This window comes from Zootoca vivipara, chromosome 12, assembly GCF_965207765.1.
Source record: "Zootoca vivipara chromosome 12, rZooViv2.hap1.1, whole genome shotgun sequence".
NCBI lineage: Eukaryota > Metazoa > Chordata > Lepidosauria > Squamata > Lacertidae > Zootoca > Zootoca vivipara.
The window spans coordinates 40270606-40290454 of record NC_142595.1 but is presented as its reverse complement, the minus strand read 5'-3'; the positions used below and the strand labels follow the sequence as shown (position 1 = coordinate 40290454).

Below are 19849 nucleotides of genomic sequence, written 5' to 3'. Positions count from 1 at the left end.
GCTATAGAGCTTCATCTGTTACTGGTAATCAGTCACCTGCTAGGATATGGAAGCACTTGATTAAACAATAAACGTCAGGCACACCCTGTATCCAAGATCAAGTGGAAGATTTTGGAAGATTTGAATTTTGCATGCTATCGCAATAATGGAGCGGCGAGGGGACTTCATGGGCCAACCTAACTGCCGCGAACACGCAACTTTTAATAAAAAGCCTATTTGCCAGGGTGCAGAAAGAAATGTCCTTAAATCATAGCTGTCAACCCTCCCGTTTTTCACAGGAAACCCCCTTATTTCAATCCGTTTCCCGCTGCTATCCCGGATTGTAGATATCCTGCAAATTTCCTGGGTTTCAAAGCAGCTCTTCTCCCTCCCTGCTGGCCAGCGAGGCTCCACTCGGGAGCACCCCCCCACACACCCCACGAGTGAGCAGCCAGCCGCCGCCCGGTAAAACACCTCACTCGGCGGCTGGCTGCTCACTCACTTGCCGAGTGCTGCCAGAAATCGCCTCTGTGCATGCCCAGGCATGCGCAGAACCGATTTCTGGTGCCGCTCTGCCCATGTCTGGGCACCGGAAATCGCTTCTGTGCATGCCCAGACATGCGCAGAAGCGATTTCCGGTGCCCAGACATGCGGACACAGGCAGCCCGCAGCAGAAGTTGCTTCTGTGCATGTCTGGACATGCGCAGAACCGATTTTCGGTGCCGCGCCGCTGGGTGAGGCTGCTGGTCCCTTATTTTCCAATGCGTAAGTTGACAGCTATGCCTTAAATATGGAGCTGGAGGAGGTGGGAAGAAAGTAGACCAGCCATGTCCTCACAGAGTACGTCCTTATTTGGGATGCATTCCCCTTTAAAGGCTCCCGAAGAGACCCCAGACCCACCTTCCTGCTTATTCCGTTTGCTAGCACCCTGAGTCAGCAGCAAGGATCCAGCCTGACGAAGAAGAGTTCTGTTGGACTCTAAAGCTTACCCATGTTTTTAAACATTTTGGATGTTTCCAAGGAAGGTTTTAGCTTTTTAAAAACTTTTCGAGATTTTTAACTTCTAACGAACTAAAATGTTTTTAAACTTTCAAGTTTTGTCTACTTCACCTGTTTATAAAGGTTTACCTGTCAGAGTTAGGAGCAGAGGCCCCTAGTCCATCTCTGCTAAATCAGCCTCCAGGTCCTACGACTGCTAGTAATATTGATTTCTATAAACCTTCGAGAAACATAATTGCCAATACGTGGTCTAAGAGCAGGTGGGTAATACATAGACCCTCAACCATTCATACAGCTCTAGGAAACTTGCAGTACATTGGCAAAGGGGTTCTGCCTCCCAATTGTATTTTTAAAAGCAAGAACAAAAAAGCCTCCCTCTATTATTATTATTATTATTATCATCATCAAACTGGGTTGTTAAAAAGGAACACTTTGGAGGAAACCAGAAACGAACTTGTGTGCTTGGCTCCACGAATGGTTCAGCAATTCCTGGGCTTACAGCGCATGCTCAGAGCCACCCTGGTCCTTAATTCTTCACAGATATTTGCCCAAATGAGCCACTGTTTCACACCTGGCTCCAGAAAGTGAGGTACACAGGACCACTCGAAAAAAAAGCAAATCCCATAAGCCAGACAATTGCCCTAAAGGTTATGATTGGAACTCTGTGCTGCCAGAAATGGAAGAGTAACCCTTTCATCGCTTTGGGCACCAGATGGAAGGAGGTTGTATGTGTTACAGACAAAAAAAAAATAGTTCAATGGATTAAGCCAGGAAAGCTATGGAAACAAAACAAAAAACGGAAAATATATTTTATTTTCCATATGTACATCAAGCAGCCCACAACTCTTCGCATGATGCTGAATCTCCCAGTAGTTATTGCCACCTTCCCTGCCCAATGGAAAACCATGGCAGAGAGTTCACAGCAGATTAAAAAAACTTAACATGTACGAGACCAAACAAACAAACAGCTGCCATTAGCCATCTCTCAACCAAGTCATTGCAACGGACCATGCTTGAGAACTGAGGAGAGAGCCTTGGAGGTAAGCTGGAGGGTGAAAAATTACAGCCAGGAAGTGACTGGTTGAGCCTCCAATAAAGAGGCATTGCTTTGATCCTGAACCCTTAGAACTCTTTAAGTTTGGGAGTTCTGTTTCTGGGCTGTACCACTTCAGACTGCTGGAAGGGTTACACAGCTCCCTGTAGGGAGAAAAATAACACAATTCCCTGGCATGTTAGGGAGAAAGGTTCTAAAACAATGCTCCCCCCCCTGATGCTTGTTTTCTCTGTGTGCAAGAGATTCGCCTCCACCAACTACTGAAAGATTTAAACACACACAAGCATCCTGCAAGCCGATATGGTACAGGCTTTCCATGTCATCGGTCCTTAGGATGGGGACCATTGTTGTGGCCCTGGAGATGAACCCTCTAAGCTCAGGCATGGGCAAACTCGGCCCCCCAGAGGTTTTGAGACTACAACTCCCATCATCCCTGGCTAACAGGACCAGTGGTCAGGAATGATGGGAGCTGTAGTCCCAAAACATCTGGAGAGCAGAGTTTGCCTATGCCTGCTCTAGCTCCTGAATACCTGTTCCAAAGTGACCGGCACCAGGAAGGTAGCTTTGTTCCGGCAAGTGGGAAGCGCTAGCTCGTCTCTTGGGTTGTTCTAAGCTTTTATCTGTTTATAATACTCATTGTTTGGGGTGCCCTATTACACCGAGCAGAAACCTAAAGACTGTAAGGGCTTTGGAACTGCCCCCCATATGGCTCCCCCCCCCAAATCCCAAGTACCCTTTTTGGATGTAGGCTTGAACGTATCTTTAGGAGTAAGCTACAACCCCGAATATTTGCAAGCGGGGGCTATTTGGATCTCCAGGCTCGCAGCCGCCCATCCGCAACGGTGTGAACCCCCTCTTTTCCCAACCCTTTCTCCAAAAAACTCCAAGCTGGAATTCTCCACCTGGAAGTCACGGCTCTCAAGATCATGGTCAGAACAAACTGTTAAGCAAGCTAATGCAAATGCGGCTCATCAAAATCTAGGGTCCCAGGGTCCCACCAGAAAGCGGTCGCTTCCCACAGTGGGATTTGCGTGGTGTTCTCGCTCATATAATCATCGCCACGGGGCCAGGCGAGTAAGGAGAGGCATCCCACATGGGAGCCAGCCCCAAGGCCTCAGGCTTGCCGTGGAAGCGCTGGTGCCGACGGAGCGCCGAACGGTCGCTGTAGCTTTTCCCACAATCGTCGCACTGGAACGAGCGCTCACCCGTGTGTATGCGCTGGTGGCGCAGCAGCTTGGATCGGTAGCTGAAGCTTTTGGGGCAGTCGGGGCAGGCGTGGGGCAGCCCCGAGGTGTGCGTGAGCTGGTCCAGGGCCAGCAGCCTGGGCATCTGGGAGGAGAGGCAGCACTCCTGGGACGCGTGGCGGTGTTCCGTGGCATGGATCCGCTGGTGGCGGGAAAGGCTGGAGCTCCGGGTGAACGTCTGCCCGCAGTCAGCGCACTGGGGGACCTCACTCCCTTCCAGCGAGGTTTGGTTGGCGGGCTGCAGATCCAGGCAGGGGTCACTCTCCCGGCTGTCGGAGCAGAGGGGCCCTCCATCGCTGACAAGCAGACAATCGTCATCGTCCTCCTCCTCAATCAATCTGTGCTCCTCAGCATCCCCTACGCACAGCTCTACTATTTCCTCGCTCTCGGGGTTTCCAGCACACAGCTCCAAGCTCTGCTGGTGCCCAGGGGTCCCAGGCCGGAGCTCCATAATTTTGCCGCGGTGGAGCTCCGCGTCCCACCCGTGCTCAGAATCCCCAACACAGAGCTCTAGGGTCTCCTTGTCCTCCTGGAGCTGCAAGCGTGGGTCGCCCTCGCTATTTCCAGCACAGAGCACGTCACCTGCCTCCTCGCCACCCAGCCCATCTGCAATCCACTCATATTCCCATTCCTCCACGCCTGGTCCAACCTCGGCGTCTCCTGCGTGGAGTTCCCCGCTGGGCCCTCCTTGCTGCTGCCCCTGCACCCAGTGCACCCGGAGGTGCTGAATGAGGTTGGAGCGCCGGCTGAAGCCCCTCCCGCACTCGGGGCAGCTGTGGGGGCGCTCGCCTGTGTGCACGCAGCGGTGCTGGCGCAGGTTGGAACTGAGGCAGAAACTGCGCCCGCACACGTCGCAGCGGTATGGCCTCTTGCTCGAGTGGGTCTTCTGGTGGCGGGTCAGCTTGTAGCGGTCACAGAAGCGCTTCCCGCACTCGGGGCACTCGCAGGAGGGGTCCCTGGTGTGGAGGCAGCGGTGCCGGGCCAGCTTCGAGCGCTGGGAGAAGCTCTTGGGGCAGTTCAAGCACCGGTACGGCTTGTCCCGAGAGTGCGAGAGCTGGTGCCGAGCCAAGGCGGATTGCCAAGGGAACATCTTGCCGCAGTCAGGGCATGTGAACCGTGGCTCCGTCCGATGCCAGCGGGGCCTGTTGCTGTCCGTGCTGGGAGGTCTGCTTTTGACAGCACTGTCCGCACTTCTGAGACCGCTTCTGGTTCTCGGCAGAGCCAGTGGGCTGTCCACCGCTTTCTCTTCCTTCCCGGTCATCAGCTCCTCACAGTCAGACTTGCTCGAAAGCTCAGCATCTTCTGGGAAAGGGAAGAAAGAGAAGGATGGGGAAGGATTATGCAGTCATAGGAAAAGGGAAGTATGCCCTCTTGAATTCTGTGGTTCTACATATCAGGACATTGTAACAATCACCTGTTCCTTAGCAGGTCTTAAAATTAGATCAATACAACCTCAGGTGAGCAACAACACGAGACATATGACACCGTGTCATGATTTACTTAACAAAAATAAAGCCAAATTGGAGGAGCCATGTGTGAAAAACTAAGTACAAAGCTAAGTTCAAAGAGAGTGTGCCTTCTTTCCCCCATGACTTTATTTTTTTAATTTTTTAATTTTATTGGGTTTTATAAGCAGGAATAATGTTATACAAATAAGTATACCAAGTTTTCTCATGTCACTTGTATATCACAAAAATAGCATAATAAATGCGGGAAAATATCTACAACATAGGTTTCATTATTAGTGGTGAATGCCTAAATTCTTGGTTTATGAATTGATTCAAACAATTAGGAAGAAGAAGAAATAGGAAAAAAGGGGGGGAAGAGGGGGATGCACCCCTTATGGGACCCATTTTGAAGGCAAGTCGTAGGTCTTCCTGACAAACGGGTTCTCAAGCAGTTGTATCTTTCTCAGAATCCATGTTTAGGACTTGAGAGTAGCCGCTTCATAGAATCTTAAGAGTTGAGAGGAGCCTCAAATGTCATCTAGCCCAACCTTCTGCTGATGCAGGAGAGCCACCACTACAACTCCCTGATAGGTTGGCCATCCGGCCTCTGCTACAAGGTCCCTGATAGGTTGGCCATCCAGCCTCTGCTACAAGGTCCCTGGTAGGTTGGCCATCCGGCCTCTGCTACAACCTCCCTCATAGGTTGGCCATCCAGCCTCTGCTACAACCTCCCTGATCGATTGGCCATCCGGCCTCTTCTACAACCTCCCTGATCGGTTGACCATCCAGCCTCTGCTACAACCTCCCTGATAACCAGTCTAGCCTCTAATGAAGGAGAGTCCACCCCCTTCTGAATACAACTGTATTTTGTTGAAAGAAACCAGATTTATAACACATGGCCTAAGCTTAGCTTGTTTCTAACAAACCATGGTTAAGATTAACCACGGTTTACTGAGTTTGGACAACACAATAAGCTGTGTCCAAATAAACAGAAGTGAAAGCTTTCAAATCTGAATGCAGTAACAGATGCAGTAACATCAAGGGCAGCCATTTGCTCACCAGTATCTCTTGGTGGGACTCCTTTTTTTGACTCCTGGAGATCTTGGATACATGGATCCGGGTTCTTGCTATTCTCCATCTTGGAGATCAGATCTGGTTTGCGAATTGGAAATCCTGCAAAGTGGAGAAGAGAAACAAAATAAAGAATATTTTAAAGAAGAACAGATATTTTTAAAATATAAAAAAACAAGAAACAGTAACAAATCTGTTGGGGCATGTGCAGCGTGCCCATTCGACATGCCAGCTGAGTGGCATGCCAGTGGCATAGAAAAACACCAGGCAGTTCTAGGTAGGGTCAGTCCCTTTACTGACAGTATAATGCAGTTCCACATCTGATAGGTTCCATACAGTTGTAATATACAGTCCTCCTTTCAGCATTCGAACACAGAGCCAAGGGCAGGGGCCACTTGCTTCAAACACAAGTGCATTTACACTTTAGATTCTGCTGAGTCGCTCTCACATGCTTGCTGAGTCACTCTCACGTCACTGAGTTGCTGGTGCAGGACAAACACACGCAACTTAACCCTTCCTTGCCCTTTTCCCTCTACGTCTGTAAACCCTTACTCATTAACAAAATATTCCAGTCCATGAGAACGAAATGCAAAATCGTTAACTTGTGTTACCTAAATGTAACTGCAGGGGCCTTCAAATTGAGCCAATATCATTTAAAGTTGTTAAAATTTTGTATTTGCATTTTCCTTTTTGATTGTATCCTGAACGTTTGAAAGGTGTTCCAGAGCAGGAAGCCATGATGTATGGTATGTTAATCTATGCAGAGAGCAGCTAAGGATGAAAGGTTTATCACCCTGTCTCTACTCAACAGATGACCCATCTGCAAATCACTCTGAGATGGTGGTTTAGAATGCAGTTAATAAATCAACTGTAATTCAAAGGAGAACACCACTACATTTAGCAGTCAAGTCGAGCTAGCAGCCCCTCCAAAGGCTACAACCTCCTGTCATTTTTGATAGGAAAAAGGTTAGGCAACACCTCCCCACCATGAATGTAAACAATGGCACAGCCAAGCTGATTCAGAGATCCTTCGCCAACGACTCTAAGACATCCAATTCTCACCCAGCGACCGGACATTCTCATAATTCTCCAGCATGACCTCTCGGTAGATCTGCCTCTGAGTTTCATCCAGGAATCTCCACTCTTCCTCAAAAAAATACACACCCACCTCTTCAAAGGTCACCAGCGCCTGAAACAATGCAAAAAAAAAAAAAAATTAAAGCATATGCACGGAAAAATACTACTATAAATATATACATTTTACCAGAGAAACAGTATAAATATGAAGAAAACTTTCCCCAAAATTATTCGATTTATGAAACTGCATTCCAATAGGAAATAAACGAACTCCTTTTTTCAATAAAGGCATTATCACTTTGTTTCTCCCCTGCACTAACCCTAAATATATTTGTGAGTTTAATCACTTGTGAGTTTAATCACTTGACTTTTTTCCGTTTTTGGTACTCATGGCTCCCCTGAAATGACTTGGGATCTGACCTCTTCCAGGCATTCCTTTCCTGACGTGATTAATATCGTGTGAAGGGAGAAGCAGAGGTGAATCTGAATACACAACCCTGCAGGCTGCCCTCCGCAAGTTGTAAAGAAAACACAGATAACACATTCATTTTATTGGGCATTTATATTTGCCGTGCATGAAAAGTGGATCGCAGCTTTGAAAATGCCTGTTTCACCAGTATCATACCCATTTGTTATTTCACTAATTAATGCTTTCTCTTTTTTTTAAAAAAGAAAATTACACACAATTGATAGAAACAGGAAATGTGCTGCGCGTGAAAATAAAACAGTTCTCAGCACACCCAAGAAGTCACCCACCTTTCCCCATATAACCCCCTGCATTTCTTCGGTGTTTCAGTCTGGAAAGCCTTGGGGCTCATCTTCCCAACTCTGGAACTATGTTTCCTGTGTTTATAATTGGCATTTCTGTCACAATGCCACTTTTCAACCCACATCAAATTACTCTGCCATCTCAACCTCACAAGAGCCTTCGAACCCTGGGTAGCCCAATGCTCCACACTGCAATTTCAAGTACCCCACCCAAAAAACCCCACCCCATACCTCATGGCTAACCCCTATGCCATCCCCATATGGGGTATCTCACCTTTTCCCCATGTCTCTGAAGCAGAGAAAGGCCTGTCAGGAAGTTTTCCACCAGGTCCACGGCCTGCACACATGTCTCTGGGTGCTGCTGCCACACCCAGCTCTGAATTTCCTGAGGCAAAATGGCCAGGAATTGCTCCAGGACCAGCAGCTCCAGAATCTGCTCCTTGCTGCGGCTCTCCGGCTTCAGCCAAAGGCGGCAAAGTTCCCTCAGCCGCCCGTAAGCTTTCCGCGGGTCCTCAGCTTCCTGGTAGCGAAACCACCGGAAACCCTGGCGGGCGGTCTCCATGGCGATGCCACCTTCCCCCAAGATGTCCGCCTGGTGTTTCCCACCGCCTCCTTTTTCACTAGCTTCTGGGCTGTTACAAGCCTCTTGTGTTTCTCCTCCTCCTCCTCCTCCTCCTCCTCCTCCTCCTTTAGGGTCCTCTGGTTTCTCGGGAGAAGCCCAACTGGCCTGGCCACCCTCCTTAGATGCCACCTCAGATTCCATTAACTCTTCCTCTATGGAGTTGGCTGCCTTCTGGATAGAGGCCTCACAGCTCTCAGCACTGTCCCTCTGTCTCGGTTCGGTCTGAGTGGCCTTTTCTACTCTAGGGAGACCTGTGTGTTTGAGAGACTCAACGAAGTCCTCAACGGTCCCTCCATCTATGATCTTAGGCTGGGTCTCCTCTTCCTCTCGAGAGCCTTCTTGAGATGACACCACACAGGCCTCAATGTCGTCGTCATCTGACACAATCTCAGGTTCTGGCGACTCCTGCTTTTCAGGGTCAACCTCCTCTTCTTCTATAGTAATCACGCAATTTGGGCCAACCATCACTTCCGTTTTGGTCCCTCTCTCTTCTTTGGGGTCAGCGGCGTTTTCAAAAGACACCACACACGTCTCAATTTTCTCCTCCAGCATCCCCTCAGGTGCATCAGCCTTAGATGCCTCATCTTCTGGAGTGGGGAGAATCACCTGTTGCCGGACTTCCCAGCACTGAGGCTTCACAACAGCTTCCTGCAGATCCATCCGGTCCTTGCGGGAGCGAGAGCGCTTGAGGATCTCCTTGATGGTCCCAATGGGAGGCGAGCTCTCCTCCATTTCGACACTGATTTGGACCCCTGGTTCTAATGGTGAAGGGAAGCGGAGAACCCAATTAGATGATGGACCTTCCTTGGTGGTCATAGTTCAGCCAGCTTCCAGAAGGATGGGTGGTGGCGGTTATCCCACGTTACGTTCCGGAGCCTCAATTTATGTTTGCCATCTCCTGACAGTGGCAAGTTTGAAGCCAGGCAGCTGAGAGGTGGAAAAAGTAAATGTTATGTGGTTAAAAAACATAGGTATTGGGGGGGACTTAAACATTTCACCCTTAAACAGAAGACAAGGGGACTCAAACAGAAATGTCACCTGCCACTTCAGAAATACAGTGGTACCTCTACTTACGAATTTAATGCATTCCAAACGCACATTTGTAAGTAGAAAAAATTTGTAAGTCGAATCCCATAGGAATGCATTGGGAGAAAAAATTCGTAAGTAGAAAAAACCCTATCTAAAAATTCGTAAGTAGAAAAAATCCTATCTAAGCCGCATCCAAGATGGCGGACGGAGCTCCATTCATAAGTAGAAACATTCGTAAGTAGAGGAACCACTGTAGAAAGCGCCTAGAAACACACAATATTGTTGCATTTATTAGCACTTCTGGTCGAAAACTAAATTGCTTTTCCAGTCTGACTTCCACTGCAAAATAATAATAATAATAATAATAATAATAATGTATTTTCCTGTGCATAAGACTATATTTCCCCCCCCCCAAATATTGTAAGTTTAAAATTGAGGATAGTCTTATACACGGAATGTTGCAATTATTTATTTCTTAATTTTGGGTTCAAAAAATAGGGGTCATCTTATACATGGGGGCGTTTTATACACAGAAAAATACAGTAATTTATTATTTATTCCCCAGCCACTCTGGGGGGGCTCCCAAAAGAATATTAAAAGCGCAATAAAATATCAAACATTAAAAACCTCCCTAAATAAGGCTGCCTTCAGGTGTCTTCTAAAAGTCAGATAGTTGTTTATTTCCTTGACATCTGATGGGAGGGCATTCCACAGGGTGGGCACCACTACCAAGAAGGCCCTCGGTATGAATGTAGTTTTTATTCATAGAATCATGGAATCGTATAGTTGGAAGGTATCCCAAGGCTCATCTAGTCCAACCCCCTGCAATGTAGAAATCACAGCGTAAAAATAAAAGCTTCAAGTTCATAGTGATGTGTAAAGGGCTTTCCGTGGTCACTCCAGCTCCAAAATGCCAGGAAATGACAGGCATTTACACAGATGCACTATTTACGCGGCAACTGATATGGCATGGAATCTTGTCCCGTGGTTAGTTCCAGCATCAACGCAACCAGTTTGGGACTTAAGCTTGGAGGGTCCTAGAACATTTGCCCAACCAAACGAAACAGGGAAGGCACAGAAGCACACACCAAGTACAAGGGGCAGATTAGGAAGAGGAGATGTGTATCACTGAGCAGCCTGCTCCGTCTGCGGAAGCAAAGAACCTGGAACCTGGGCTATGTCATCAACTGACAAAGGTCAGGAAACTGTTTGCAGAATAACAGAAGGTTTGCCTTCTTGGCTGCCTGCAGCTCTCGAGCCTTTCCCCAAAAGTCTGATCTGTAGGAGCCGCAAAACGTCTCATAGGAACATAGGAAACTGCCTTATACGGATGATTTGTTCATTTAGCTCAGTCAAGTCTACACTGTTGACTCTCCAGGGTTTCATGTTGGTTCCCTCCTAGTCCTACCTGGAATTGGTGGGGATCGCACCCAAGACCTTCTGCATGCAAAGATGCTCTGCCACTAAGCCACAACCCTTCAAGGAAGAAGAGCATTTTCTAACTTAGAATGTAAGAGCCTGCAGGAACAGGCCAGAGGCCCATCTAGTCGAGCAACTTGTCCTCACAGTGGCCAAGCAGATACCCAGAGGAAGCCCACAAGCAGCACTTGAACCTTCTCCTGCAGTTTCCTGGTACAGTGGTACCTTGGTAGTCAAATGCCTTAGTTGTTGAACAAATCGGCTCCCGAACGTCGCAAACCTGGAAGTAAGAGTTCTGGTTTGTGAATGTTTTTGGGAAGCCAAATGTCCAACGCAGCCTACGATTGGCTGCAGGGAAGCTCCTGCAGTCAATCGGAAGCTGCGCCTTGGTTTTCAAACCATTTCGGGAGTCGAACGGACTCCCGGAATGGATTAAATTCCAGAATCAAGGTACAACTGTATTCAGAGGCATTCCTGCTGCCGACCATGGGGGCAGAACACAGCCATTGTGGCTAGTAGCCATTGATAGACTTGTGAATTTGTCTAATCCTCTTTTAAAGCCTTCCAAGTTGGGGGCCAACACTGCCTCTTATGAGAACAAGTTCCATAGTTTTAACTATGTGCTGTGTGAACAAGTATCTCGATACAGGCATACCTCGGTTTAAATACGCCTCGGTTTGAGTATTTTCAGTTTAAGTACTCCGCGGACCCGTCTGGAACGGATTAATCCACTTTCCATTACTTTCAATGGGAAAGTTCGCTTCAGGTTAAGTACGCTTCAGGTTAAGTACAGACTTCCGGAACCAATTGTGTACTTAAACCGAGGTACTTCCAACATTCAATACTTCCTTGGATACCTCAAAATTCTAGTGTCGTGGAGACTTCCGGTCTGCTGCGCCGGACAAAGAAGACACAGGGACTGCGAGTTCCGCAGTCCCTGGCATCGCGGAGGGGGGGGAATTCCGCGGGGCGCGCGGATTCCCCACAAGAACTTCGGGTCGAGCGTCCCGAAGGCTCAGAGACCGGCAGGCTCCGTTTTTTTGGCGACTCCTCTGCTGCCCGGAGACACAGTAGAGTCTCCGAGAGCCAGCGGAGTTGGAGTCGCGGGAGCCATTTTGGTCGACATCGGTTCCTCCGAGAAGCGAAGCCCCGAGTCTTCTACCGGGCAGCGGCAGATTCTCCCAAGAATTTAAAAAGACCTCTTCAAAGTAAGTGAAATCTTCGTTGGGACTTTTTGGACTTTAAAAGCACCAATTTGGAAAAATCGGAAGAGATTTAAAAACGGGAGTCGATCTCTTCCTAATGGCTGATTAAGAGGCGCATTAAACATTCCAAAGCCGAAAAAAAATACTTTGTTATTAGCACCTGAAAGAAACAAAGACTTTGTATCTCTTTACAAATCCCGGTGCCGGCACCTCCTGAGGAACAGCAAGTGCATCAGGGGAAAAAAATTTTTTGACAGCTGTCAAAGCTGTCAAAACTGCTAAAAGACAAGAATTTTTTTAAAAAAATTTGTTGAGAGTTTAATTGGCTGTAAGATTTTATTAAAAGAGAAGCATTTGGACTTAAGAGAGGATTTATTTGTGGAAAAGTCAAAGACAATGGAAGGAATAGCCAAGATGGAGGAAACTGTGAGTGAGTGGAAATTTCCAGTGTGCTCTGCCTCCTAATCTCCTGCCTGTTTGTGGTTAGAAGGAATGAAAACAATGTATTCTCCAAGCTTCCAAGAGACTGTTCTGAACTATTTAGAGATTTTGAAGGACATTCACAGGACACTGCAATACTCCAGATGTGCAGAGACTTTGGTTCAAGATCAGGACTTTGAGGACAATGTGGAAAGTCTACCTGAGACTAAAGAACAAGAAGTGGATTTTGCAAAAACTGAGATGGAATATAAAAAATGTGATCTGGAGGAAGAACAACAAGGATTTGAAAAGGAAAAAGACAGCTGTCAAGAACAACAATATGATTTAAAGACTCAAGAAAAGAAGACTCTTGGAGGGACTAAAAATTGGGCATGGGCAACAGAGGGAAAGGAAAGGCAGAAGGGGGGGGAGACAGAGGCCTGGATTGGGAAGTGGGAAAGAATGGGAGTTGGGTGAAAAATTCTAGTTAAAAAGTATTTTGGTGATTGATTAACGGTTTCTGAAATCTTGGCTTGTTAAAGGACTGCTGATCTAAGGGGGGGGAAGGACACCGGGAGGAGAAAGGAGAGTTAGTAGATATAAAAATTTAGTTTTCTGGAGGGAGGTAGAAGAATGGCTTGGGAAACAATCTTTAGATTTGTATTAGTATTTTTGTGTTCAGATAAGTGTCTGGATGGAGGGCCGCCTTTCCTCCTTTCTCTGCCCAGAAACACCTGGTGGCAGAAGGTGCTCTGGGGGGGGAGGAGGGGGGGAGGGAAGCCCAGACACAAAAATGGAACCTTTGAAGTGCTGCATCCAGCAGGTTCCTCTTGTGGCAGGAGGGGACTTGTGGGGGGGCAGCATGAAGAAGGAGGAGGAATAAGTCAATATTATAAGAATAAGAGTTGAAATTGGAGTAGAAAATTCGCCATATTAAATTACAGAAATTAGGAAAACCAGGAAGAAGAGATCTGAGGAAGTCACAAGGATAATGTGAAGAGTTGGGAATTTTTATGTATTTTTCTTTTCTTTTCTTTTCTTTTCATGTTTTTCTTGGTTTGTTCTCTTTTTTTCCCTTCTCTTTTTTTGTGGGTTTTGGGGTGGGGGGGGCTAGGGACTCTATTTTCCAATTTAGGGTTGGGAATGTTGGTTGGGCGGACCCCCTGCTCAGTCTTCCCCTGTTACTCTGGGGCCCACCGGTGGCAGGGGTGGGCCTTGGGGAGGGGAGGAGGGGTAGGGGAGAAACCCAGCCACTTAAAATGAACCACCTTCGACTATTTGCTCAGCATGGGTCTTTCTTGTGGCAGGAGGGGACTCATGGGGGGGGGATGGAAGAAGGTGTGAAATGATGATTATTTTTCTGTACTTCCTTTTTTTTATTATAAAATTAAAAAAATTATATGAAAAAAAATTCTAGTCTCGTGAGAGAAAAGAAGCTTTTCTCTATCCTCTTACTCTGCAGTATGCATAACTGCATACAGTACACCTCTACGATGTCTAGTTTTCTCTAAACTAAAAAGCCCCAAATGCCAAAACTTTTCATCACAGGGAAGTCGCTCCATCCCCTTGACAATTTTGGTTGTCCTTCAGCACATAGTGTTCATATGTCCCTTATACAGTATAGTGCTGCTCAGAAAACTCTATTGAGTCCATTACTCCAAAAATCACCTGGGTATCCAACAGTTGCAGCTTGCCTTCCTATTGCAAGACTCAGATTCGTGTGTAACATTACAATTGGCAAAAAAGTTAACCTCCGTTTTGTCTCATAAGAGACGTAACGGATTGTTGTATACAATTTGAAACTCTTTTTATTCATTATATTTTTTTTCCCAACTCCTTATTGCTAAACCTGTATACCCTTTATGTTTTCTAAAAAGGTAAAGGTAAACGGACCCCTGACCATTAGGTCCAGTCGTGACCGACTCTGGGGTTGCGCACTCATCTCGCATTATTGGCCAAGGGAGCCGGCGTACAGCTTCCAGGTCATATGGCCAGCATGACAAAGCCGCTTCTGGCAAACCAGAGCAGCACATGGAAACGCCGTTTACCTTCCCGCTGTAGCAGTTCCTATTTATCTACTTGCATTTTGACGTGCTTTCGAACTGCTATGTTGGCAGGAGCTGGGATCAAGCAACGGGAGCTCACCCCGTCACAGGGATTCGAACCGCCGACCTTCTGATCAGCAAGCCCTAGGCTCAGTGGTTTAACCCACAGCGCCACCTGGGTCCCCTTATGTTTTGACTTTTTTACCAATTGTAACTATTCCCGAGCGTCTTGCTCGTTTTGTATGGTCTGTATGTTGTCGTATGTTTATGTTGTTGTTGTTTTATGAGCTTAAAGCTGCAATAAATTTGATTTGAACATCTGATTTGATTTGGTTGTCCTTTTCTGAACTTCTATCCTTTTTCAGATGAGATGACAGTGTTCCTTCCACAGGAGGCTACACCATATATCCATATAATGACATCAAGGTACCAGTAGTTTCGTATCATAAAGCCTTAAACAGCTCAGGACCCCAATACCTCAAGGACAGTCTCCCCCCCCCCACATGAACCAGCCTGTGCCCCCTCCATGGGAGATTCAGAGCATGGCAGCATGACAACAGGCATGCCTGGTGCCCTCTGAGCCAGTGTGGTGTAGTGGTTAAGAGCGGTAGACTCGTAATCTGGGGGACTGGGTTCGCGTCTCCGCTCCTCCACATGCAGCTGCTGGGTGACCTTGGGCTAGTCACACTTCTCTGAAGTCTCTCAGCCCCACTCACCTAACAAAGTGTTTGTTGTGGGGGAGGAAGGGAAAGGAGATTGTTAGCCGCTTTGAGACTCCTTCGGGTAGTGATAAAGCGGGATATCAAATCCAAACTCCTCCTCTTTATCTTAGGGTGCCAGGCAATGACCTCTCTCAGTCCCCTGGGTATTGAAGGGTGGCCTTGCCAGAGGCAGATTTGGGGAACCATGACCGGTTCGCCCGCACTGGGCACAGAGCTGAAAGGGTGTTGCAACAATGACTTAGAACGGACAGCAAGAGGCGGTGCCAAATTTCGGCTCAAAATTGAGAGCCCCAAGTCCACCAGAAGCACTGTAGCTTCTTTGAGTGACGTGCGATTGGTTAATTCTGCTGTATAGTTGGGTCTTCAGATTGTTCTTAATTTGTTTTTCATGTAAGTTGCTTTGGGTGAGAAAAGTATTATGAGACCTGCTAATAGCTCCAGTTCTATTTGCTGTTAAAAGAGGAGCAGGGGCTACTGCTCACCGTCTGATAAGGAACACAGGAAACTGTTGGTATTTAACTCCCAGTAAATTAGCAAAAAAAATTTTTTTAGCAAAAATATATAAAACAGGGTCAAATGTATGTTGGAACTGTAAGGAAAAAGAAGGCAGCTTTTATCATATATGTTGGAAATTCAAAGTAGTAAAAGAATTTTGGGAAATGATATATAATTGTCACGGTCCGGTCGACGGGTGTCAGGACCAGAGGCAAGATGGTGGTGTAGAAGCAGGAACAGGTGCATGGCTGAGGGTCCAGCAGCAGGCAGTTGCAGGGTCAAGGAGCAAGGCAGAGACGAAGGTCCAAGGAGCAAGAAGCAAGGCGAAGGCTCAAGGAACAAGAAGCAAGGCGAAGGTCCACGGGTCGAGGAGCAAGGCGAAGGCAAAGCAAGGGTCCCAGGAGCAAGGCGAAGGTCCAAGGAACAAGAAGCAAGGCGAAGGTCCAAGGGTCGAGGAGCAAGGCGAAGGTCCAAGGGTCGAGGAGCAAGGCGAAGGTCCAAGGGTCGAGGAGCAAGGCGAAGGTCCAAGGGTCGAGGAGCAAGGCGAAGGTCCAAGGGTCGAGGAGCAAGGCGAAGGTCCAAGGGTCGAGGAGCAAGGCGAAGGCAAAGCAAGGGTCCAAGGGGCGAGGATCCAGGCGTCGGCAAGGCAAGGGTCCAAGGAACAAGGATCAAGACGTCGGCAAGGCAAGGGTCCACGGAGCAAGGATCAAGACGTCGGCAAGGCAAGGGTCCACGGAACAGGAAGCCAGATGCAACCAGGCAGGGAAAGCATTGCTGTGGCCAAGAGCTGAAGGGAAATGCTGAGCTTTTATCCCTCCCAGCCCCTGCCACCAGGTGCAGTGAGATAACAAGTGGCCTCACCTGAGAGACTACTCCTTGCCTCTCCAGCACAAGCTGAGGCAGGCCCCAGTCCTGCAAAGCACCACAGGCCCCAGAACCTGACTCCTGCCCATACTCCTGACAATAATGAGTTGAAAAAAAAAGTTTAAAATAACTTTTTCTAAAAAAACCTGGAGCCTTTCTTTTAGGAATCTTAGATGCTGAAATCCCAAGGGAGCAGAAAAGACTATTTATGCATGCAACCACAGATGTGCGGATGTTATGGGCCCAGAGATGGAAAGAAGATAAAGTCCCTACCAGAGAAGAATGGCAGATCAAGTTGATGGATTATGCCAAAACTGCTAAAATGACTGGAAGAGTCAGAAATCTGGAAGACCAGAATTTTAACAAGGAATAGGGGAAATTTATAATTTATCTTTAAAACCATTGTAAACAGTTAAAACCGTTAGTAGGATTGGAATAACACTTGTGGTGATTTTTGGACACAATGGAGGTGTAAAAGATTTGGGTTATCATAAAAGATGCAGGAAATGATTAACAATAAGACCCACAAAGGGGAGGAGGGAAGTCCAGGAGATCATGGGAATCTTGTTTTTATGTTGTATATTGGACATGTGATTGTAAAACTTTGATCTGAAAACCAAATAAACAAATTCACACACACACACACAAGGAACACAAGGAACTGCCTTCTACTCTACATTGGCCCATCAAGATCAATATTGTATACACTGACTGGCAGCTCCAGAATTTCAGACGGATTATCTCCCAGTGTCATTGCAGCCAGTAAGTAAATAAAGCGTTGGCCTGCCAGGACTCAGGAGCCGGGCTGAATCTTGTCTCCTTAGGAGGCTGTTGCAGCGGCTCCGAAGTCAGAAATAGCCGGGTTCCAAAATGGGGAGGGTCGCGGGATTGCCTCCCGTCCCAACCCCAGTCGAAGGAAGGAGGATCCGAGGCTGGAAGGAATGGAAGGTCTCAGCAGGACTCCTGAGCTTTCTCTCTTGAAGGAGGGATGAATGGGTTAAAGCCGAGGAGGGAAAGAGGTGCCAGGACGCCTGGGTTCCCTCCGCCCACCCCAGCTGTGGGAGGGAAGCAAGGGGGCGGGGTTGCTGTTTGGGTTAAAAGGCAGCGACGCCTGTGCCTCCCCTCCGTCTCCACGAGCCTGGGAACTTGCTCCATGCGAGGGGGGCGTTGCAGGGAGGGAGGCGAGGATCCGGACTCCTGGGTTCTCCTCCCACACTGTGCCCGAAGTGGGGCAAGGGGGGCGAGGATCCGGACTCCTGGGTTCTCCTCCCACGCCGTGCCCGGAGTGGGGCAAGGGGGGCGTTGCAGGGAGGGAGGCGAGGATCCAGAGTCCTGGGTTCTCCTCCCACGCTGTACCCGGAGTGGGGCAAGGGGGGCGTTGCAGGGCGGGCGGGAGAGAGGGAGGCGAGGATCCAGACTCCTGGGTTCTCCTCCCACGCTGTACCCGGGGTGGGGGAAGCATGTACAAAAAGCAAACTGCCCCCCCCCCGCACATTTCGTCTCCAGTCGGAAATCCCTATGCATGGAGAGGGTGAGCAGAGCCCTAGTGTCCCCACCGCCACCTACCCAGCAAGGCAGCCCCCCGCCCCCCATTCACTCCTGCTGCTGCGCGTTTCCCCAGTCTTCTTTTTTTTACCTGTGCCAAATGATGATCACGGCGCCTCCTCCGCCGCTGAGAGCTCGAGACTCTTCCGTGGGGAGGATTGGGGGGGGGTGTCTCTCGCCGGCAAAAGCAAACCCACCCTTCTCTCTCCCCCTCCGAGCACCGATCGGACCCCCGCCCCTCAGGAAATGAGCGAACAGCCCGCGCTGCCGCGAGCCCCTCCCGACGAGGCGCTGCCTGCCCTCCCCTTCCGTCTCTCTGCACATGGAGACGGGCGCGATGTGTTGGGGAGGGGTCACTGGGAAGAGAGTGAGTAGAATTAACTATTCCTTGCCCGGCCTGATCTGATAAGGGGGCTGGTTTGCCTGCAAAGATCCACCCCTCCACCCACCCCCGCTGCATTGCATTGCATGGCATGCGTTGCAACCCTGAGCGCTGCAGAGGGTGCCACTGGGGACCTGAGGCCAGAGGTGTTTACTCGGAAGAAGGGCCTACTGCGTTCGAGAGGGCTTTCTCCCAAGATAAGGGGGCGGACCACTTTGCAGCCAGAAAGAGAAAGAGATTACTGTACTTGCCAACGATCAGCTGCAACAATCGATGGAACAGAGAGAGAATAATCAGTTAAAAAGTTGATCTTCAGGAGTGGAACAATTTTATTGCGGGGGGGGGGGGTCGGAAGAGAAAGAAAGCGACTTGCAAAACAATATGGCTTAGGCCATCTTGCAAGAGACAGTCTCTCCTCTCTCAGTAAGGAAGGCCTCTTCCAAGATGATGCTTTGCTGCCACAGGGAAACAAAAGAAATGAAAACAAAGTGTGCTCTTTCTTTCTTTGGAACAAGGGTTTATTTGTATGGCAATGTATGCGGTTTTAATGAATTAAAGTCTGCAATCCTAACATCATCTGGGGAGTAAGCCCCACAATTTCACTGGAACAGCTTCTTTTAAAATTAATATTGTGTAACAAAAAGAAAGAAACAGCGGCAGCTCCCATTATTAGTGCAATAGCCATTAATACAGCCCATCTCGGTTGAAATATAGAATCATAGAATCATAGAGTTGGAAGAGACCACAAGGGCCATCCAGTCCAACCCCCTGCCAAGCAGGAAACACCATCAAAGCATTCCTGACAGATGGCTGTCAAGCCTCTGCTTAAAGACCTCCAAAGAAGGAGACCCACCACACTCCTTGGCAGCAAATTCCACTGCCGAACAGCTCTTACTGTCAGGAAGTTCTTCCTAATGTTTAGGTGGAATTTTCTTTCTTGTAGTTTGAATCCATTGCTCCGTGTCCGCTTCTCTGGAGCAGCAGAAAACAACCTTTCTCCCTCCTCTATATGACATCCTTTTATATATTTGAACATGGTTATCATATCACCCCTTAACCTTCTCTTCTCCAGGCTAAACATACCCAGCTCCCTAAGCCGTTCCTCATAAAGCATCGTTTCCAGGCCTTTGACCATTTTGGTTGCCCTCTTCTGGACACGTTCCAGCTTGTCAGTATCCTTCTTGAACTGTGGTGCCCAGAACTGGACACAGTACTCCAGGTGAGGTCTGACCAGAGCAGAATACAGTGGTACTATTACTTCCCTTGATCTAGATGCTATACTCCTATTGATGCAGCCCAGAATTGCATTGGCTTTTTTAGCTGCTGCATCACACTGCTGACTCATGTCAAGTTTGTGGTCTACCAAGACTCCTAGATCCTTTTCACATGTACTGCTCTCAAGCCAGGTGTCTCCCATCCTGTATTTGTGCCTTTCATTTTTTTTTTGCCCAAGTGTAGTAC

General features: G+C 48.1%; 1 protein-coding gene across 2 annotated transcripts; it reads right to left on the bottom strand.

Moving 5' to 3' along the window:
- Positions 1-1770: 1770 nt before the first annotated feature.
- Positions 1771-18320, bottom strand: LOC118094141 (uncharacterized). 2 transcript variants are annotated; one of them, XM_035134181.3, is made up of 5 exons: positions 18098-18320; positions 7915-9189; positions 6858-6984; positions 5784-5897; positions 1771-4578 (listed from the first exon to the last, which is right to left on the bottom strand). In XM_035134181.3, the coding sequence occupies exons 2-5, from the start codon at positions 9076-9078 to the stop codon at positions 3077-3079; spliced, it is 2907 nt and encodes a 968-aa protein (XP_034990072.2). In that variant the 5' UTR covers positions 9079-9189; positions 18098-18320; the 3' UTR covers positions 1771-3076. The 2 variants fall into 2 exon arrangements, with proteins under 2 accessions (XP_034990072.2, XP_034990074.2); XM_035134183.3 differs by having other exon boundaries at positions 1771-4575; positions 18098-18250.
- Between the last annotated feature and the right edge of the window lie 1529 nt (positions 18321-19849).

Excerpts from the sequence above, each read along its gene's own strand:
- LOC118094141 (XM_035134181.3), bottom strand. The coding sequence starts at position 9,078 with ATGACCACCAAGGAAGGTCCATCATCTAATTGGGTTCTCCGCTTCCCT. Across the intron at positions 6,985-7,914 it reads TTCAGAGACATGGGGAAAAG|GCGCTGGTGACCTTTGAAGA; the intron begins GTGAGATACCCC and ends GCATTGTTTCAG. Across the intron at positions 5,898-6,857 it reads TGAGAATGTCCGGTCGCTGG|GATTTCCAATTCGCAAACCA; the intron begins GTGAGAATTGGA and ends TCCACTTTGCAG.